General features: G+C 60.6%; 1 protein-coding gene across 4 annotated transcripts in view; it reads right to left on the reverse strand.

Annotated features, from left to right (window-relative positions):
* CDH4 (cadherin 4) overlaps positions 1 to 22412 on the reverse strand; it is a 538296-nt gene that overhangs the window by 154296 nt on the left and 361588 nt on the right. For all 4 annotated transcript variants that reach the window (XR_006200327.1, XM_042930499.1, XM_042930497.1 and 1 more), the window contains exon 3: positions 665 to 891. Coding sequence is in view for 3 of the 4 variants with exons in the window: in XM_042930499.1 (XP_042786433.1) it covers positions 665 to 891 (227 nt within the window). In the remaining variant the exon portion in view is untranslated. The remainder of the gene's footprint in view (positions 1 to 664; positions 892 to 22412) is intronic.

Genomic DNA, 22412 nt, shown 5'->3' on the forward strand with positions numbered 1-22412 from the left:
GTGGGTTCCTTGGCACACCCGTCTTGCAAGGTGTTCCAGGAAGAGGGTTCCCTGATCAGCCGGCCTGGGAAGCTCGAAGACCACCTGCCCCTGGGGCTCTGGGTAAATGTACAGAAAGGCATCTGACCAACTTGGTTTAACCCTCTGCTTCCCAGGGCCTTTTCCTGAGGGACTGCCTGGGAACGCAGTTGAAGGTATGTTCTTTTCTGCTAACCCGCCGCACACATTGACTGCGTCAGGATAATTCGGGGGCCCTGTTAGCTGTGAGGGTCTCGGTCCACGTTCTCCCTCTGCTGGCTGATGCCCGGGTGTCACGGGCCTGTCCCGGGGGCCAAGCAAGCTGGAACTTCCCGCTCACCCAGCAGCCCCAGGCCTGAGGCCAATGCCGCGGGCAGGAGAATTTGGGGCGCCCGGCGAGACACGGAAATGTGGGGCCTCAGTTTTTAAGGCTGTCAGGAGGGCGAGAGCCACGTATCAAACCAGGCCTGTGCGCCTGCCCGCGAGGCCAGCGTCCCTCGGGAAGGCGGCCGTCTGATGGTCCTCTTGGGCAGACACAGCCGGCCGCGTGTCCCATGCTCAGGGGACTCTGCAGACGCTGTGCCACAGTGACCTCAAGGAGAGGAGGGAGGCCACTCGCCAAGCCCCGCGTGGGGCCACATCTTACCTTGTGTGCCGGGCGCGCAGACGAGGGCTGGGCCACCAACAGCCGCACCACGGCGTCCCATCGCTCGGCCGTCTGGCCGTCCCACGCGGTCACGGTGAAGGCCACCTGCTCGGAGGGGATCCGCAGCTCCCGGGTGGCAAAGACCGTCCCGTCCGCCCTCACTTTGAAGTCCACGCTGTTGGTCTCATACTGGGTCCCCTTGGTCCCCAGACAGCTGCTGAACGAGACTGCAAGCGGAAAGGAAGACAGGGTCAGGACCAGCCCGGTGCGCAGCGGGGCGTCACGGGCGCTCACGTGGCTGCACCTCAGCAGCGGGTCTCCTGATGCGCAACACGGGGAAAACAATGATTTAAAACCGACTTCTTGACCTTCAGGGAACGTGCTTTCTCTCTACCCCCAGGGAAGGGGCGGCCGGCCTCAGAAACACCACCTCCCCTGTCACCGCGTCTCAGTCCACCCCGAGTCCGGCCGTTAGAGGCGCCACGGGGATGCTCTGCCCGCAAACGCTCCCTCGTCCGACCCCACTCACTGCCTGCAAACCTCGTGCCCCCAGCACCCTCCGGAGCCCCGACGCGTCCGTCTCCTCAGCCCGAGGACTCTGGGTTTGGGGAAGGAGTGGGCCAAAGTGGTGTTCTGAGTGAGGCCACGATCTGCTGTGGTCTCTGGTGCGTGTCTTTCCTCAGGGACCCCACCCGACCCCCGCGCGCTCTGTCAGGGCGGCTGGGCCGGGGCCGGGGCCGGCGGCGGCCTTCGGGTGACCCGGACGCCCGGCGGCTGAAGCAGCCGGCACGCTGACGCTGTGGCCCGTGCGCGGCTTTGCTTCCCGACCACGAATCAGGCACCGAGGTGCCCGCCCCTCCTAGTGACTCCGTTGCCGGTCATCGCAACTCCGCGCGGGAAAAGGCACCTCGGGAGCCGTGCGTTCGCTGGGACCACATCGGCGTGGTTTGTTTTTACACGACTGCTTCTGCCACCGCCACCACGGTAGGTAAGTTATGAGGCGCCAGCAGCCAGTGCCGCATTCTGCTGACAGAAACGATGGATAAAGTTACGTAGTATTTATAAAGATGTGGGTCTCTCAGCAGTTACGGCGGGAGAAGTGCTTTTTTAAGCAATCTCACTGTCACCGCTTACGTGATTTAATTACTATTTATTCCAGAAACTAAAAAAAGCATCTCACGGTTACGGTGGATAACGCGTTTCTCCCCTGCGTTCACCTTGTATTGTTGCTTTGCCTTGAAAGAATACATAACGTACTCGCTCGTCATCTCACGTGCTTCACCTGAGACGTCCCCCCAGGCACCACACCTCCCACTTGTGGGGTGCGAATAAAGATGTTTTCAAACGGGACGAAGCCAGGCGTTTGCACCCGGTCTGGCCCGAGGGCGGGAGGGTGTGCTTGGGCTCCGGGGAGGGGGGGGGGCACAGAAGGCGAGGGCGTCGGGGGCTTGGGTGGCTTGTGGCTCCCCGAAACATGTCCCCCAACGGGGGGGATAGCGGTATTTCATTCCAAATGACAAGAGAACTCCAGACTGCTCTTACGCTACCATTCGCAAGCAAATTAAAATCAGCCGCAAACTCGGCTGGATCAATCATTCCTGACACCCAATTGTCACTGACAAGGATACAAATGACAGCCCTGGCAATGTTGGGAGATTAGCACAAAATACATAAATAAGCCCCTTTGTTCTCTGAAAGCAGATTTGCAGCAACGCTAACGGAACTGGACAGCGACGGAGGGTCGGCATTTCTTCAAGACTGAAGGGCGACACCGTCAGAGAGTGTGGGTGAACTCAAGGGAGAGTTGGTGTGGCCCCAACGGGAAATGCAGAGTGCTGTCCCCAGGGGCCCTTCGGACGGCGCGTGTCCCCAGCGGACGGGGGACCCTCCGGGACACCACAGGTGGGGCCACGCGAGGCCCTCCCTGTGACCTTGTGCAGCTTGCCAGCGAGCAAGCCCGTGGGGTAAACGGAGGGCTGCCCCACACGGGCGGCCACGCGACGCTCGTGGGTGTTAAAAGCGGACGTGTTTCTGCTCTGACAGGGCCCCAGCCAGTCCCCACAGAGCGGTGCTGTGGGTCCTGGGGAGGGAGTCCCTTTCCCTGGGCACCCTTTTGGGCACACGGAGAAGCCTGGCTATAGCCATTCGTCACCTGGCTCGCCCTCTGGGAGGGGTCGCCCCCACGACCACGGTGCTTACGTGGGAAGGGGCACAGCCTGGAACCCCCGGACACCGGCACGCAGGGCCGGGAGCCGCAGGGGGTTCGGTCTCCAGACGTCAGGGTTCTGGAGAGGCAGCTCCGCGTGGCCCCGAGCATCTCTCCTGTCGACCCTCGGGTCAGGGTGCTGCCTGGCGCCTCGTGCCCGCGAGCTCCTGCGCAGGCCAGGCCAGCATGGGGGTCTGAGAATGGCCTCCACCCTGGCTGGGTTTCCAGGCTGGCTCGGGACAGACACCCAGGCCGCAGGTTTCTGGCGGGGTCCTCCCACACCCGCCCACCCCGAAGGCGCTGGACCCCAGGGCCGGGCCAGCCCTCGCCCACTGCCCCTTGCAGTGCACCACCCCGTTCTGCCTGGGAGAAGCCTTGTGCTTCTTGCCTGTGTCCACCTGGACGGCCACGCATGTGAGGGCAGGGCCGCTGTCCTGGCTTCCCACTGTGTCCCTGGGGCTGAGGACAGTGTGGGCACAGAGTCGCTATGACGGGAGGCGAGGCCTCCCCACAACGCTCCCCGCCCCTGCCCCGGGCAGCGAGGGGAATGGCCAGGGTCAGTCCAGAAAAAATTTAAAGTCCCAGGAGATTCTGTCAGAAACGTTTCCCTCGATGTGGATACAACCAACAAACGCAGAGAAACTCCTGCTCGGAGTAGATTCGGGTTGCACGTCCATCCTGCTTCAGGCCGGGGCTTCCTGGGAAGGGCCCCCTGAGCTGGACGCCGGGTGGTCTGCTGGGCACGGCCGCTCCCGCTCCAGAGGAAGGCACGGCTGGCAGGCGGCATCGTCCCCATTCTGCAGATGGGGACACTGAGGCCCGGAGACGCTTCGCACCTTCTCGAAGCGGCAGGAGGGGGAGATGGGCTCTGCGGGCTCCCGGACGCCGCCCCAGGGAGACCCTCCTAGTCCGGCTCTGTGTGTATCTTGAGCACCAACTGTGCTGCTGGGGTGGTACCTGCACCTGCTCGCTGGGGCTGCGGCCCCCCAGGCCCCCGGGAGGCCTGGGATCTGCAGGTGGGAAGGGGTCTACAGCACCAGCCCCTCTGGGACGGGCGGCCCAGCACTCCCTGCGAGGGGAAAGTCGCCCCTGGGGAAAGGGTGCGTCCCCCCCCCCCCGGAGCCCCCGGGACCCCTGGAGGAGGCCTGCTCTGGAGCTGGGTCCTCCTGTCCTGGGCGGCGACGCGGGATCGTCCTCCTCCAGCCCCGACCTGCTGCACGGGTCTCTCTAGGGCTTGTTAATTACTTCCATTAGTTTTAAACAAACCTGACAAGAGACACGAGTCCTGAGAGACTTGAAAACCAATAATCTAAGTACAGACAGCCACGGCCCCACGGCCGGCTCCCCCGGTGGCAGCCTGGCCCGCACAGCCAGCGTGGCGGGGGAGGCCGGGGAGCGGGCCCTGGGGGCAGGACTCGGGCGGGCTGCCTGCCCCTGGATCTTCCCCGGTGAGCGCCTGGCCGACCCTGTGCCACCAGAGATCACCAGTGCCACGTGTGCTGCGGAGAGGCTGTGTGCCACCGCCACGGCCACGCCCGTCCGGGCCCCTCTGGGGTAAGGGCCTGAACCCAGGTCTGCGCTTGACAAGCAGCGGCCTCTCTGAGCATCTGGCTCTGTCCCCGCTGTGGCCGGGATGCGCCTCACCAGGCACAGGACAGACCGGTAAGTGCCCGCTTGTCTTACGCGGTGGCCCAGGGGAGCAAAGGCTCTCAGCCAAGGACACGCAGGGTCGCCCATCCCATAAACATCCGTGGCCTCCTGGTGCCTGGCACTGGGGCTACCCGGGCACAACAGAGCGGAGGCTCGTGCACGGGTGGCCAGAAAATGACAGCTTGGCTGGTTGAGGCAACAGGCTGCTGTGCGGGCCACTAAGGGGGCCCCAGACCAGGCCGGGGGTCCCCAGGGTGCCGAAGGGAGCCCAGCAGGATGGGTGGGGTCAGCCAGCACTTGGGATTCTGACCCCGTGGATCTGCGTCCACACCCGGGGCCCCGCTGCCCCTCCCCAGCCGGAGGTGTGGACGCAGCAGCTCTTGGCGTCTGGCTGTGGAGGCAGGCGGGGCCTGGACAGGACGCATCTGCTCTTCAAGCCCATGTTCTGTCCCGGGAAGAGGCCCAGGGAAGAGCGTGAGCTGCTGCGTTCACCGCCCGCCAGCGTCCCCCTTGCTCCTGACGTGAGTGTCAACACTTAGACGGCGGCAGCTGCGTCTGACCCCTGGCTGGACACCGGGGGCGGGCTGAGCACCAGAAAACGCACCGAGTGTCCTGAGGGATTTCATTGCTGTGGCCGCCTCCCTGCTCCCCTCCCCTCGCCAGGAGGTTGGCAACGCAGAGCGGAGTCTGATCGGCATTCCGGGCTCGTGGTCCCCCCGCTGGGACGCTGCCGGTCCACATAAAGGGCAGGGATGCACCTGCCCGGCCACCTGTCACGGACGCAGGTTCCCGTGTGCCGTGGAAGTGTCAGTATCTGCAGTCCTGGTCCCCCTCGGAGGGCCTGTTTGAGTGGTTGGTGGAGTTTCCGTGGCCCCCCTGCCTGCCCTACCCTCCCAGGACCCGCGTGGGTCCATGGGAAGGCGCCGCCCCACGCTAAAGGTGGCTCTGCGCACGCAGAGCTCACGACAGTAACCCCACTCACTCATTCTAGTACCAGAAACAATTCCCTTACAGATACAACAGGCACCAAAGCCAAACACAGTCGCTGCCAGGTAGAGGTTAGGGTGTGGGGTGGGTCAGAAACGAACCGAGTCATTACATCAGAAAGTTAACACTCCCAAGGGAAGCATGCCGGTGGAGAAGGAGAGCCTGACCCAGACTTGGTGGGGCGGGGAATGCTTCTCCTAAGATTTGAGGGATGAGACAGCTCCCGTGAGGCTTGGGCAGGCCACACCGGCAATATGTGCAAAGGTCCTGTGGCAGAGGCAGCGTGGGGTCTCGAGGACCCCAGAACTAGCATGACTGTAGCAGGGGCTGTTGCAGGGTGACTGGAATGAAAACAAGCGGGCAGAGACCAGCACAGGCTGAGGGAGGTGCTTGCAAAGGATGCCCAAAGCCTCTCAGAGTCGGCTGAACTAGGACACCCCCCCCCCCCCCGCCTCCATAATCCACGCAGGATCAGTAGAGCTCTGCCCCAGGAAGGAAGGGCCGCCTGCCACTCAGCAGCCTCTGGAGCTGAGGGAGTGTCCTGAGTGGACGAGACACCCCTTTTGGGGGCCAATGTGAAGAGAGGGTCATAGTGTTTTCTGGCCACAAAAACGGCCCAGTGAACTGAGCTAGGCATCCGCCACTGTGACTCCAGAAGCATGTCCTCAAAATTTAGCCACAGAGTGGATCACAGGACCCCGAGCAGAAGGCCCCAGCACCCACTGCAGACACGTCTGCTTGGGACAAGAACGCCAAGAGCCAGGAACAGAAGGAGCGAAGGAAGAGGGAAAGAGCAAGGACTGTGGGCGAGGGTCCCTCCAGCGGGGACACACGAACCAGGGACACCGCGCAGGGAGGCGCCACAGGGGTGGGAAATGAGGTCTTCCCCACGGGACCTTAGGACCCACCCCACCCTGGTCCTGGGGCCCCCGAGGGGGCCTCTCATGGGTCATGTGACCAGCTTAAATAGCCTGCTGACTACGAGGCCACCTGGGGACCGTGACCACTGGCCTTGCCCGCGGAGGGCTGCCCGCAGAGCCAGAAGGCAGACTGGTGGCGCCCGGGGCTGGGGGAGGAGGGTGGGAGTGGCCGCTAACGGGTGCCGGGTCTCTTTCGGGGCGGTAGAAAGTGTTGGAACTACCTAGACGTGACGGCCACTCATCACCGTGACCATCCTGAGCGCCACTGTTCACTGTGAAATGGTGAGATTTATGGTCTATGAGTTCTGTGTCAATGAAAACCAGCTCCTGGGGCTCCCTGAGTCCCCAGGTCCTGGCTGCGGCACTGCCATGGAGAAAGACCTCCCTAGAAGGGCCCGTCCTTCTCCCACAGAGGCCTGAGGACCAGCCCGAGGCATGTGGCCCTCGCCCACAGCCCTCCCCCTTCCTGGCCCCAGCTCTCACCTTCTCGGCCCCAGGCACAGACCAGGGTGCTCATGGGGGTGCCGGGGGCAGGAGTGCTGAGAACTGTGCACGGTGTCACAACTGCACACAAAGTGCAGACACCCGGGTCCCAAGTGAGGGGCAGGGAGGGCACTCGGGGGTTCAGGGACACTTCCCGAAGGAGGCCACGTCTGAGCTCGAGCTCCAGAAGCTCACTGGCATCGCTGCCTAAACAGACAGGAGTGAGCTGCGTGTGTCCGCGTGTGGGATGTCTGCACGATGCTGGGAGAGCTCAGGGCTCCAGCTGTTTCTAGAATTTCCTGGGAGTGTCACCGACCCACAGAATGTCCGCGCCAGAAAAACGAACTACTCCGGGCCCTCACCGTAATGCGACGTGGCCTCTACGTGCCGGAAGACGGTTAATTATGTTTCAGAACGCATTCGTGTATTCGAGTGACCCCGCGAGCCCTACTGACCCCCTTACAAGATGCCCTTGTTCTGCACACGGGCCCCGGGCGCTTTTAGTGCTCCGTTAATCGACGCCCCGACACTCGGTGTGCCGCCTCTCTCATCTCTCCAGGGAGGTGCAAAAACTTGAACGGCTCATCCCGCCCCGGCCCCGGCCCCGCTGGCTCGCAGCAGACGTGTGCGGCCACGCTCGCCCGGCTGATGCAGGAAACGCGCCTGTGAAAGGAAGCCCGTCAGCCCCTCCTCGAGAGGCTCCACGTTTAACCCTTTACCCTCATCCCTTTTAATTGCTGCTCCGTGGGAAGAGGGGGGCACGCCGGGAACCGCGGGCGAGGGCGCGCGGTTCTGCCTCCTCTACGGCGGCGCCCGCCTGACATTTACGGAGAGGCCGTGGGCTGTGCCTCCACTGGAGAACTGCGTTGTGCTGATGAGACGGCCTTTTTGATTCTTCTTCTTGTTAGGTGAGCTGAGAGAGATCAAATGAGCCAGAGGCGAGCTCGTAGCTGGGACAGTGCTGAGGATAACTTCACCCGATAGAGTCGGCCTCCCTGCCTCCCTCCCTGCTCTCCTTCCCTCTGCCTACCCACCCACCCATCCTTCCGTCCCTCCATATCCCCTCTATCTATCCATCCCACACTCACTGCACCTCTATGGTCAGGTGCTGGGGAGCCAGAGGAGGTCAGGGCAGCCTGGGGCCACAGGAACTTGGGGGGAAATCAAGGTTGGAGAGGAGGTCGTGAGCGGGGGCCCTGGTGGGGGCCACTCTGTGTCGAGGGCCCCACGGATACCTCTTCTCCCGCCGATTCTCCCCAGCGAGCCCCCACTCCCCCACCCAGAGACCCCTGCCTCAGGGATGTGAGCTGAGGCTGCAGCTAAGGGCTCGGCGAGGATGGCCAAGCAGTCACCCCCAGCCCCACTCGGGGCTCAGCTCCCACCACTTCCTCCAGGTGAAAGCCCTGCCCCACAGGTGCGGCACAGAGGTCAGCCGGCTGGATGCCCGGGGCTGTGCTCACCCCACCAGCCCCCCGGCCCCTGACAGAGGACCTCCTCCCTGCTGGCCAAACGCTCCAAGCACTGGGCCTTGGCACACAGGCTCCCCTTGCCCGGAACACCCTTCACCGCCACGTGAGCCTCCTCCAGGGAGTCTTCCCGGATTCATCTCAGCTGCTGACCCCTCTCTCTCAGAGCTTCATGCTCTCCAGCGGCTTCCCAGGGACAGAGGCCGTGCGACGTGCACCTGTCTGCCCCCACGGACGTCTTTAGAGTTGCTGGGGCACAGGGATAGTAAACAGCAGAGGGATGTTTGGTGGGTTTTGTTAATGTGGGTCATGCATGTTGGCGGTGCCCGAGCGGGACCCCCGCTAAGAAGGGGCTGCCTCACAGGCCTCACGTCTGCCACTGCCCCTGCGGCCTCCGAACGCACGGGGGCCTCGCTGAAACCTCAGGCAACCGGGACCCTTGCACGTCCTTCCGGGCTGTTTTCTGACCCGTGTTTTTAAACACAGACACGATGCTGCACATGCCCCTTCCTCCGTGGGGCCTTCCGCTGGACACGGGCCCACGACCACGGTGCACAGCAGAAGCGGGGTTCCTGTTTGTGGGGTGCGGGAGGCCGGGTCGTGGAACCTGTGTGCCCACCACTTGCAGTCCGGGAAGCCTGCGCCCCACCGGGCTGACGCCCGGGAGCAATCGGCCTGCACGTGGCCACCCGCAGATGTCCCGGAACCTGGCGAGGGTGCCTCGGGGCCAGGACGGAGTCCGGGGACTCGCGGCCGGTCGTCTTGTCCTCTGCCACCATCTTGCCCCGTCCAGATTCCCGAAGCAGCCATGCGTTCACAGAAATTGGAAAAGTGTCATTTGCAGCAAAGTGCGTGTGAACCTGCTGACCTTCTCCACAGCGGGTGCCCCGTGCCAAGCCCTGAACTGTGCGAGGGAGGAAGTGGGGAGACAGGCAGGCCCCCCGTGCAGGTGGCTGGCGCACGTCACCCGGGAGGACACGTTCTGGACACGTGAGCTAGGCGTTCATGGGCTAGGTCGTGCCCCTCTCCCTGCAGATGTCCTAGTGCCGGGAGTCCCCTGCGACCTCACGAGCACCAGGAGAACCCACCCCTCGGAGGACACGTCCATGAGATGAGCACTGTTGGAATTTCGACGGGGCCTTTTGAACTTTAAAGTGATGTGAGGGGCGCCTGGGGGGCTCAGTCGGTTGAGCGTCCGACTTCGGCTCAGGTCATGATCTCACAGTTCATGGGTTCGAGCTCTGGGTAGGGCTCTGTGCTGACAAGCTCGGAGCCTGGACCCTGCTTCAGATTCTGTGCCTCCCTCTCTCTGCTCCTCCCCCGCTCACACTTTGTCTCTCTCTCTCTCTCTCTCTCTCTCTCTCTCTCTCTCTCGCTCATTCTCTCTCTCTCTCAAATACAAACAGAAACGTTATTTAAAAACAAAAACTTTGAATTCATGTGCATTCAAACCAAGTGCGACCCTTCCTCCCTGGCCCTTGGCCGTCACAGCTGCAGGCCCCCAGCTGGGTGACGCTCGACCCCTGCACCTGCCGCCCCGTCTGGGCCGCCCGCCCTCCGCTCCATTTGTAGGGTTCCGACGAGAGCCGGAGCCTCCGCCTGCTCAGAAGACCGTGGGCCCCTCCGCCCTCCCGACCCGTCTCCAAACCAGCAGCGTGACGACGCAAAGCCGAGCTGATTCATTCTAAACTGGCTCAGCGCGTTATTCATGTCTGAGCGTGAAAAATAACAGCCAAGCTTCCTCCGGGCACAGAATGTGTACAAGCCTCTGCCTCCAGCTTCGTAGGGGGAAGTGGGGTGCGTGCTCTCAGGGGTCCTGTGTGGCGCAAGCGTCTCCACCATCGGCCACCCGAGCTGCCCCACCTGTCCCGCTCCGTGCCGTCCGGGGCTCGGCCACCCGGGCGTGTTTCTCCCCACAACACATACCACGTGTCTCCACGCCGTACGCGGGGATGCTCCCTCCCGCCCAGCCTTGGCCACGCTCCCAGTCCCCCCCCCTCCCCTGCAGCTTGTGGGGGGCTGTCCTTTGTGTCCCCACAGCTGGCCACCCTGCTTGCTTCGTCTGGCTCCGGCCACGGCCGCCAGCCTGCGAGCTCGGGCTGCTGGGCACGGGGCCTGCACTCCTCACGGCGACCTCCAGGGCCGTGGCGCCCAGCAGGTGCTTGAGAGATGCTGGGGGATAAATGCACAAATCCCATTTCCAGGAGCTTCGGAAATGAATATCCAATGAACTAAGGAGCCAGGGGGAGACACATCACAAGGTGCAGGAAGCCAGCTGAACAGGCACCACGCCGTGTGACTCAGCTTCCACGGCGTTCTGGAAGGGGCAAAATAAGGAGACTGTAAACAGATCAGCGGTTGCCAGGGCGGTGCGGAGGGTGGATTCGTGGCACTGTGCACTTGTCCAAACCCACGGCAAGTACAGGTTCAACCACGGGCTTCAGTTAACAATAACCCATCAACACTGCCTCACGCCCACTATAACGACACCCCCCACGAACGCGAGGTGTGAATCACGGGGGACACTGTGCGGGGTGGGGGAGAGGGGTGGATGGGAACCCTCCGAGCTTTCTGCTCTATTTTCCCGTAAATCTAAAACTGCTTAAAAAAACCTATTAAAAATGGATATTCACTATCCATTAGACATACCTTCTCCAGAGAAAACACGCCATCTCAGAAATGTTAAAAATCCCATTTGGAAGCAAAACACTGGAGCCTCTCATGCCGTTTCATTTACGGCTGGTAACATAAAACCTGCCTCTCCCGCTGGGTTTCCTCGTAATGAATCGAACGCCATGCCCCAGCCATCACTGTGTCTCTTCTAGGACATTCTTTCTGCCCGAGAAAAACCAGCCAAAGTGGCCACGGACGTGTGCCCTGGTCCGAGTGACCTGTGTCCTCCAGCATGCCCCCAGGCTCCATATTGCCCTCAAGGACTCTTGACGACCTTATTTCGTATTTCTGGTGCCGCGTGGAAACTGGAGGCACTTTAGGGAGAGGCAGCAGGGTGTGCGTGCGGCCCTCGCGTGGGGACCCAGGGCGGGGGACCAGTCTCAGCACGGTCCTGAGCTCACGCACGGACAGCGAGTTCTCTAGGTCCAGGTACTAATTAACGGTCCTCTGTTCAAGAAAACAAAGGCGCAGGTGCGTTCGAGATGCCGAAACGGGGTGGCGGAGAAAGGTTCAAGGTCTCAGGGGTGTTATTTATGCCTCAGTGCTTTCCCGGGGAGCCGTCTGAGCTCCTCGTTAGTACCTCGCACTGATGCCCCATCAGAACGAGCGTGGAGACGTCTCCAGCAAGGCGGCCCTCGCACCCTCGCAGGGGCCTGAGCAGAACGTGACGTCGGCCGGTCCCCCCACCCCCAGCCAAGCAGGGGACGCGACCGGGCCCTGTTAAAACACGCCGCAGGAGGCCCCCCAGAGGACATCAACCTTAATGGCTATGACCGCTGGTGGCGCCCAGCTAGGCAGGAGGGCTGGGGACAGGTGTTCTGTCCAGCGAGGGCCAGGACTGTTGCAGGGGCTCTGCCCAGGGTCACCGGAGGGAGGGAGGAGGGGCCGCTCGGTCCAAATCTCCACGGGCAGGGATGTGGGAGTCGTCCTAATGGCCCCAAATGTTGGGGGTGAGCTCCAGGAAATGGGGGTGCATCAAGAACCCGGGAGGGGTGGCTGTCCCCGTCTGGACCTCTGCTTTCTGGTCCAAGGTTCTGGGAGCCCATGTGGAGAAACAGCGGTGATGTTTTGACTATTAAGAAAAGAAGGGTATGTTTTATTGAACACGTGAAAGCAACGTTTCATGAACTGTCACCAAGGAACATTTTGTGAATATTCATTCGTTCGTTCATTCACTCACTCAGGTCCCTGCCAGGCGCCAGGAGCACGTGACCTCGCCGAACCCTCACAAACCCGTAATGAGTCCTGGGATTTTCTGTTTCACAGGAGTGAAGCTCAGAAACACAGAGGTTCACTGGACCCCGAGGTCCACGGCCAGTGAGTGGCAGGGCCGGGGCTGAGGGGGGCCCCCGGCTTTGCTGCTCGCCTGACCCCCAGCCACCAGGAGCGCCCCTTCCCTGTCCTTCCAAATGTGATGGCAGTCATTACAACGTTAACGGCAGCTTCTGCCTACAGAGTTCTCACCACCTGCCAGGAAATGGGCCGAAGCCGACACCCAGACCACCCCCCTCACGCTGCAACTGCTGAGGCAGGGACAGTGGTCACCCCAGTTTACAGACAAGTTCCCCAGGGAACAGACACCGGTCATGGCGTCCGCCTTCAGGAGGCGTCCGCTGGGCTGGGTGTCCCGGGACGCGTGGCACAGCTGCCACAGCCCAGGCGGGGCTCGCCGGACAGCTTGGCCCCACCGACGGGAGCCCGGCACCCGGGGCCCACGCAGGCCTGCGGCTGCGAGAGGGGCGGGTTTGGGGCTGCACCCCCCCTCTGGGTTTACGAGCGCCCTTGTGCAGGGCCAGGGGCTGGGCTCTTGTCACACACCGAATGCCACATGCGTGAGGTGGTGAGGAAGACGCTGGAGTTGACAGCCAGGGCTCAGGGGAGCCAGGCCCGGGGGTGCCCTTCACAGCCAGGAAACAGGACCGACTATTTTTAGAACCGGCAGCCTCCCTCTCATTAGCACCTTCACATCAGGACTGAGCTAATGAAATCACCCGGCCGCTAAGGCCCAGGTAGAGAGATGGCTCTCTTTCCTGTCCCCAGAGGCCACCTCCCCCACCCCGCCCCAAGTCCTCTGTGCAGAGGGGGGAGCCCGCCAGAGGGGGCGCAATTCCTGATGACCTCCAGACCTGCTTTATAATTTTACTGCATTTCACCAAAAGGGCGGTTTGGGGCTGTGGTTTTTTTTTCTTTTTAATTTAAATTTTTAAAAAAAATTTTAATGTTTATTTATTTGTGTGTGTGTGAGAGAGAGAATGTGTGCGTGAGCGGGGGAGGGGCAGAGATAGAGAGAGACCCAGAATCCAAAACAGGCTCCAGGCTCCGAGCTGTCAGCACAGAGCCCGACGCGGGGCTTGAACTCAAAAACCGCGAGATCAGGACCTGAGCCGAAGCCGGACGCTGAACCGACTGAGCCACCCAGGCGCCCCTGGGGCTGCGTTTTAAAGGCATTCCTCTCTGGCTGACTCACCTATTCACAATTTAATTCCTTCTTCTTCTCAAAGCTCCTGCGGAGCTGTTCCAGACACCTGAGGAGGATGTGGTATCTGAGGCCACTGTGAGGTTTGGGGAGGTGGCCCCACTGACCATTCATGAGGGGCTGTGATCCAGGGGAAAGTCCGGCTCTGACTGTGGGGCCGGCGTCCTGCCAGGAAGGCCTGCGGCCACCACGGCCCCCGTGGGCCATCTGTGGGACGGGTCCTACCGTCTGTCCACCCTGCCCGTCTGCGTGCTGACTGGCCTGGCTCGCCTTCCCATGCTGCCTCCTTCCAGAGCCTCTGTTCTCCAAAGTGGGGAGACAGTAGGCAAGGCCACGTCCGATCTCATAGTGCCCCCATTCTACTGGAGGGGACAGAAAACGGGATGTCGTGGGGCAGCTTAGGGGGCGCTCAGAGCTATAGAGAAGAGTAAGGCAGACAGGGCACCGAGGGGCGGGGACAGGCAGGAAGGCCCTGGGCTCGGAGACCAGGAGTGGGGGGCGGGGGGGCAGGGGGACACACACGCACAGGTGCACGTGCACACTTAGGGTTCACATGTGCATGCGTGTGCTCTCCCTGCAGACAGGGCCCCTCCCGAGCTGGATGTCTGCACGGGACGGATGGGACAGAAGAGAACACGGGACTACTCCCCAACTCATCCATACCCCAGATGCGCCAAAGAGCATTCTCTCCTGGGTCTCTTCACCCCTCTTTTTTTTACATTTATTTATTTGAGAGCAAGAGAGAGCGCGAGCAGGCTGGGCAGGGGCAGAGAGAGAGAGAGAGAGAGAGAGAGAGAGAGAATCCCAAGCAGGCTCTGGGCTGCCAGCGCAGAGCCCGATGCCCGGGCCTGAACCCACGAGCCATGAGATCATGACCTGAATCGAAATCAAGAGTCAAGAGTCAAGACAGTAAACAAAACGTGCTTAACCCTTTGCCCTTGGCTGCAGACGTTCACACCAGGAGGAGAATTTAGAGGCACAAGGGAACCCTCCAGGTCCTGGCCCCACTGTGCACGGCACCAACCACACGCAGCCCCCGTGGCGTGGGATAAGCCCACTTGTTCGTCCTGTGATGTGTGGGACACCGGACGTGTGCGTCAGGAAGGGCCACTGCGACTCAGAAACCAGGCTGTGAGGCTGCAGGGGGGCAAGGGCGTCCGGATTTCGCAGGGGTGCGCCCTCCCCCCACCGCCAAGAGCTGGAAGCCGGAGGACTTCTCCCAGTGGCTTTCAGCTCACAGATCCTGAAGCCTCGGGGTTCTGAGCGGGGCCCCGACCGAGTCTGGGTAGGCCACGAGGGTCTGGGCTTCTCCGGGTGCTGGCGGCCGCACTTGCCCGGCACCTCCTGAGGTTGGGCTCGTCGGGGCTGAGTGTCACCATGGCCCTGAGCTTCACCGGCCTGCTGCCTCTATAAATACAGCTGGGCCGCTGGCCAACCATTTTCCTAAAGTAAATAAAAAGGAACTCAGGAAAGGCAAACACAATTCTCCCTTCTCTCAATCACGCAGACAGCCTAGACCTCCATCTCTGCGTCTCATGTCATCAGACCTTTGTGTCCCAGGTGTATTCACACCACGTGGGCTTTGACGCGTGTGGGGACCCCCTTGGGACGAGCACACCTTGGGGTGGCTGCAGGCCACAGGCGGAAAATCTGGTCTGTCCCCCGTGCCCATGCCTTCCGCGGGGCTGGGCAGGCCTTCAGAAAAGTGCCGACTTGCTCTCAGGAGCCTCAGGGTGCAGGGGAGGGAGCCGACCACCTCCCCTCAGGCCCACAAATACACTGAAAATGGTGGCCTGTTAGGGGTTCTGTGGTGCCAGGTACCAGGAGAGCCCCAGAAGGGGGCTGATGTCCTCATGGAGGGGGAGCCTGGACAGGAAAGCAGGAGCCAGTCCGACCCTAGGGCAGAGGGGGACAGCCCCGTAGAGGCCAAGGGTCCACCTTGCCCTGGGCCCATCTGGGGCCCCACCAGGCCCTGGGGGTGTCATGAAGGGGTTCTTCAGAAAAAATGGGGCTCCTTCCAGGATGGGCCTCTGACCACACCTGGGGCTCTGCGAGTGACTGGGACTTGGGGACATGTTTACCAGGCTCATGACCAGAACTGCTCAGTGGTAAGGGCTGAATTGCCCCCCAACACGGGCTCATGGAAGCATCCTCTTTGTCAGTCAAGAGTCACCCCAAAGAAGCAAAGAGCTTGTGTAGCTCGTGGTCCTGATCCAAATCCTGTTTCTAAAGGAAGCAAAGGAAACTGCTGCACATTCTTTTTTTTTTTTTTTGCCTTTAAAAAAAAATATTTCTTTAAAGTAATCTCTACACCCAACGTGGGGCTGGAACTCAGGACCCCGAGATCAAGAGTCATACGCTCTACCGACTGAGCCAGCCGGGTGTCCGGCCACACACTTTTTATGTGTCACATGATTGCCCAAGGCAGGTCTGAGGAACATGGGCCCACGGCTAGTGGGGGAGGGGCAGGGACATAGTTTTGCATCTGTGACAGTGGTCACTCTGTGTCCGTCTGGGACATTTCCAGTGCAGGTTAGAGCAGGCGAGGGTCTGGGAAGTCCTGAAAGGCCAGGATATATGCATAATATGAGAGTTGGGGATTCAGGGTGCATCAGTCAGCAAGAGGCTCCGTTAAGCCGAAGTAACAAACATCTCCCAAATCACATGACATGGGCCGTCTGGGAGGCCCCGCGCTGGGGAGTCCTCACTGGCTTTCAGGTCCCTACCAGGAGGGACGAACCTTCTTCTGCTCCCATCGCCACAGCAAATCCTGCGGCCGACCCCCACGCCAAAGTCACGAGGGAGTGAGACCCTGCCACGTGTCCTGAGGACCGAAGAGCAATGCCACGTTGGTAATATTTAATGTGGACACAGCAAGGTTGGCAACGGCTGCTCGTGTGACCATCAGCTTTGACTGTAGTGCCTGCCACGACACGGAGAGGCATGGCTACTCTTTCCAATAAAGAAAATGGCGCTCGGGAAGATTAATGCCCAAAGGAAGTCCTGCATCTAAAGAAACGATTTTAGTGGCTGCCTCCAACTGCCTGCCACTCCATCCCAGCCAGGCGTCCACGCCTGTACGTGGCTCTCAAAGGCCCTCTAGGCTTCTCTGCCTTTCCAGTTCCTTCTCCCACGTTAGCTGCATGTTTCCCGAAGGGGGAGGTTCTGGCATTTCTCCTTTTCTATCCTTGAGCAGCAGTGACATTTGTGCAGCAGTGACCCACACTGTCACACACCCCGCTTCTCCGACAGGGGCCAGTTGGTAGCGATGGCCATTAAGTCCCACTGCCTGGGGAGAGAGTCTTGCACTGGGTGGGTCCCTGCCCATCTAAGCTCCACTTTGGTGACTTTATCCTGGCAGGAAAAACAGCCAGTTAACGAAGTCATTTTGGAGGTGATGGATCCTGGCCTCACACGGTCCTTGGCCCGATCCCCAGACCACATCTACAGTCCCTTACAGAGCAACACAGCAATGGCAGACCCTGTCCCTAAGGGAGCCCCGTGTGGAACGTCAGGCAAACGAAGAGTTTATCTCAAGGTAATTATCCCTTGTGCAAGTTCGACACGAAATCTTGATAAAGGATTGTTGTGTAATAGGGTGGTGAGGCAGCTCAACCAGCTGCATAAAAATTATATGACATTTTACTCCTGAGTGTAAATTAAAATTTGCAGGAAGGTCAATGAAGCAGGAGTGATATTTTTCAGATGATTTAGGCAACAAGCACGGAGGAGGCTGGAGGCGGAGAGGAATCCCACCCACCTGGCCAAGCCGACCCGGCCCAAACTCAGTCTGTGCCCAGCGGGCCTCGCTCCCGCTGGGTGCATGCTCCAAGATGGCGAAAGAGGGTTCCCGGACTTTCCCTGGAAAGAAACGACAGCCTTTGGACCAGACTCTTCTGGCTGCTGAGAGAAGAGAGGTTTGTGCAGTCTGCCTCGCTGAGTCCCTACTATGTGATCAGCACCTACTACGTGCATCACAGTGCAAGAGCATGCAGCGTGCCGCCTTGCCAAGAGCTGAGGCCCGGGAGCCAGCAGGGCGAGCTGTGTGGCCTTGGAGAGCTTGCAAACGTCTCTGAGCATCGTATCTGACCCAGCGCCCGCACCCCAAAACCACGTGGCTTGAGCCCGGGGCCCACGGTCAGATTTCTGGACGCTCTGCCACGAAGAGGTTGCCAAGCTAATGGTTACTCTCTCGGAGCCAGCCCTGCCCGGCAGGACGTTTATTAATGATGATTAAATGAGATAAATCGGGAGAACAAGCCCAGCACAAAGCCCGGCATGCAGCCGGCTGCCTAGCCTGGAGGCAGCGGAAGCAAGTGGGGGGCGGGGATGTGGGGACTCACTGGGGGCGGGGGATGTGGGAGCACCTTCCAGCCCCCAGGGACCACCCTGGCTCCCGGCCTCCTCCTCCTCGGCGACACAGGGAAGTGAAAAGAAGACGCTGACTTTCACGATAACAAGACGCAAAGTGGCAACGTGGATGTTTGAACTGCAAGTAAGCAACGTCTTATCACCTTCCTTCCTTTTAACAAAAGCAAGGTGCTCCCCCACCAGACGTGTCTTTATCTCAAGAGTCAGGGCTGCAAAGTGTAACTTAATTTAAAAAACAATTATGAGCGAAACACAAGCTCCCAGGAATTATCCATTCTTCAGAAGGAAAGAACAAAGGCGTCCACAGAAAGCCAGAGCCCCTCTTGTCTTACAACATTAGCACGGATGTTCACACGCTCTTCAGGGACGAGAGAACCCCGACTCCCTGCACCTTCCCGTGGTTTCTCTTCTGGGGGACCGGAGAGGGCGGCTTCGTAGGTGTGCACGGGCTAAATACAGCTCTGCGCGGTTTGCATTCACAACGCTCAAGGCTTTGTGATTTAAAGCAGCAATTACATAGGGAAAGAAGATAAAGACTGGGAGAAATTATCTCTCCGCAAGGTTGGGAGGGAAGGAAGCGAAGGAAGGTTAATTCTTTGGTGAAACATTTCCAGTTTTTTCACGCGACCATTTTGCAGTATCCCTAATGTTTTCGCACATTACATGCTCTTCTGGGGGAATAACAGCTTGTGTTTTTGAAAGCAGGGAATAAACACCTCACAGGCGTCCGTGGCTGAGTCGGACCCCGGAAGATTCTGCAGCCAGACTGCCCACCTTGGAGATGCACTTGTACATCCAGCCGCCAAACAGTGGGGCTGAGTCTTTCTCTGTGTCGGTAACGAACAAAAACTGCCAAAGCTTAAAAAAAAAATCTCTGATTAGAGCCCACCGAAGCTCACAATTACGCGCTGCTCTCAAATGCAAAGCCGTTGGCTGCAGGTAACGTCAGGGGGTTGGGTACGGTTTTGGTCACTTGCTCCTGCCAGTGCCCCCCGTGAGCACCGACACAGCGGGGAGGGTCCTCTCCGCACCAGGTTCCGAGGACTCAGAGCCACTCGTGACTGCCGAGTGCCGTGTTTCCGTGGCTCAGGGCAGCCAAGTCCCCGGGGCGGCTGTCACTTCACCTGCTGGCCAGTGCCCTGGGCATGGAGGTGTGTGAATGAGCAGGAGACGGCGTCCGTCATGGCGAATCACAAAGTCTGAGAGTTAGCCGCTGTTAACTGAGAGTTAACTGTTAGTCTGAGAGTTAGCATTCAGGGGACAATGGCCTCCAAGGCCACAGTGTGGGTCCGAGTGTGGGGGCAGCAGGCCGTGTGGACTGACAGGCTTCACCAGGACTGTCCGCTGACCCTGGTAGTGGAGGGCATGCTGCTTGGCATTTTGCCACCCTTTGCACGAATGTAAACGCTCTGCTGGGGTCCTAGCATCTGGCTGTGCCCAGGGCAGGCTGCCGTGAGTGGTGGGGGGTGGGGCTTCCCACACGGCAGAGCAGGATGGGGGCGGGTGAGGCAGCCGGGGCGCCAACCCCAACACGGGGTCTGGGTGCGGCGGAGATGTGCCACTTGCGACACTTGGTGTGACCCGAGTCCTGCCCTCCAACACCCAGAGGGGCCCCGTTTCACCGACCCCGCCTTGTAGGAAAGAACAAGGACAAGACTGTGGCTTGGTCTTAGGGAAGGGGACACACGAGGGATCTGGGGAAGGTGCCCCTTCCCCCTGCGCCCCAGACAGGGCAGCAGGACCTAGTGATTCTGCTCAGGCAGCACCTTCTTCTCTGTGACAGGTCAGTGGCCCCAGCTCTGAGAACCCCGCGAACGTCCAGGGGCAGGGACATGGGCCGTTCTATCAGGTTGAGCACATGGAAAGCATCAGTTTTGCGTGTGCATATTTTGTTTATTTGCCCAGATAGCGTAAAGATCGGGCGCTTCTGAAATGTCGGGGTGAGAAAGGCTGGCTCCGACAAAACAACTCTGTTCAACCGACCCTGGCTGCTTGGAAGCTTCTAGAGCCTTCTCTCAGCCTTCACTGCCCAGTCTCAAGTCCCAGGGCCGTCCCTGGTGAGTCAGGGACAGTTCTGCTATTTGTTCCCACTGGCTCGTTAACAGGGATACATACAACTTCTGGGGCGCCCGGGTGGCTCAGGCGGTTGAGCATCTGACTCTTGATATCGGCTCAGGTCATGATCTCACCTTTCACGAGATCGAGCCTCACGTCACGTTCTGTGCTGACAGTGTGGAGCCAGCTTGGAATTCTCTCTCTCCCTGTCTCTCTGCCCCTCCCAAGCTTGTTGTCTCTCTCAAAATAAATGACATTAAAAAAACCATGACTTCCTACCCATTCAAGAAGGAACTCTGGCCACAGCCAAGGGGCTCACTCTGTTGGCGGCCTGGGGACGGATGCCTCGGGCAGCTGGTTATGGGTCGTCCCTGGGAGTGGACGCTCCTGCAGAGCCAGGGATATGCCGGCAGGATTGTTTTCCCCATACACGGATGTGTGACACAGGCTTTAGGCTGGTGAGGAGGGCGGGTGGGGAGAAGGGCGTGAGGAGTAGGGGCTGGGGAGCTTGCCAGACACGAGGCCAGACACCCTGCACACGACCCTGGCTGCCATCCCACCCTGTCCGGGCTGCCCTGGATCACTGCTGCCCTAGCCCGGGCCTGTGTGTGCTCCCAAGCATCCTCTCCCAGCACCCACCGCACCTCTGACCTACTCGCTGCCCTCCCACCAAGGCCGGGCAGACCCCCACCGTCCCCTGCCCCCCCGGGCTCCAGGCTGATCCTCACTCCCCAAGGTCCAGGGTCCTTCTCAAACCTCAAGGCTCCCTCCCCTGCCCCTTGCCCTGTAGGCCCCTCGCCCTGGGACCAAGGTCCTACAGGCCACTCGGTCTCATCATCGGCCTCGCCCAGCCTCCCAGCCTGCTGTGCACCAAAGCCCCCTCCACCTTGTGCCTGCACCCCTGCAGCACCTCCTTTTGGCCTGCAGTGTCAGCCCTGTCTGGGCCTCGCCTGCCCTCCTGTGCACACCCCTCACTGTGGGGCAGGTGTCTCTGTCGCTCATCTCGGTGTGTAAGTATCCACCTTGAGCATCCAGGATGTTGGCACTGGCCGGTCCCCACGTGTCCAAGGCTGGCTGTCTCTTTCCCCGAAGGTGGGATGTCGCTTCTGCAGAGACGCCTCTCCTCATCCTCCCTGCCATACCTCGCTGCGCTTTCTGGCCCAGCACACACGGGCTTTACCCAGGGCTCCACAAACCTGCGGGACGGTAGCTGTCTCCCTCCACGGGGGGGCAGAACGATGGCCCCTCAAAGTGGTCCATCGGGACGTGGCAGATGTGACTCCGTTACATGTCCTGAGATGGGGCCCTCGCGGTAGTCACAAGGGTCCTACAAGGGGGAGGCAGGCGGTCAGAGCTGGAGGCTCGACGAGGGGAGCAGGTCAGAGAGAGGCGGGCAGGTGCCGAGCTGTGCAGGGGCCTCCAGGAGCTGGACGAGGCCGGGCGAGGACTCTCCCCCAGAGCCTCCCTTGGGAGCCAGCTCTGCCCACACCTTGGCTGTGGCCTCACTGTGGACTTCTGACCTCAGGACTGTAAGGTAATACGTTTCTATTCTTTGAAGCCACTAAAATCGTGGCTCTTTGCTCCAGCTGCCCAGGACACCCCCTCCCTGGCAGGCACACCCCCTGAGGGTGGGCCTGCCCTCCGGCTCTCCTAGGAGGGGGCCCAGCACGTGCTGAGCGAACGAATGGGTGTGAGCCACGGCGGGTCACCTCGCCTGCAGCGCTGCGAGAAGGCGGCCCGCGCTGGTTCCGCACAGGGCCTGCCCCGTCCTCACCAGGGCCCGCCACCCCCCTACTCAGGCTGCCACCTCAGCAGCCTGCCGGGCCCAGAGTGGGGGGCTGTTCGGTTCACTGAGCAAGGTCCCTGCTCATCGATTTGCATCGCTTTAATTACGGATTGCATAAATACACACTTGAAGCTTGCCACGAGGGGTGTTCTGCCACGGAGAGATGACTCAGAAGCAGCATGAAGACGGAGGGCCTGTTGTGGCTGCAGACTCACCGTGCTGTGTGGTTCATCCTCCAGAACCTTCCATCAAAGCTAAGTGCCCTCATCATCGCTCCCTAGGACAGGGCGCCCTGAGAGCCCACGAGCCGAGCCGCAACTTCTCCAGGATGCTGGGGCTCAGAGAGGCGAGCTCACTTGCCTGAGGCTGCATAGCCAGCTGGCAGCAAAGCGGTTTCTGGCTACCAATTTTTCTGGAAAGTTCTCTGGCTTGGTTATCACGAGTCTGGGCTGGGGGAACCCGCTGAGTGGAGGGGAGCCAGCCGAGAAGCTCTGAGGCCCAGCCAGCAATGCCTTCTGCATCCCCCAGCCCCTCCCCCACCAACAGGCAGCCAGCAGACAGGTGAAACCCGCCCCCTCAGCTATTGTCTCAAAGTTCTAAACTCGCGGCTGGTGGCAAACTTTTCACTAAATACACAGATGGTCCTGCCCGATCCTGTTAATGAAAATCTCTCAC

The sequence above is a fragment of the Panthera leo genome, chromosome A3 (genome assembly GCF_018350215.1).
Source record: "Panthera leo isolate Ple1 chromosome A3, P.leo_Ple1_pat1.1, whole genome shotgun sequence".
NCBI classification, from domain to species: Eukaryota; Metazoa; Chordata; class Mammalia; order Carnivora; family Felidae; genus Panthera; species Panthera leo.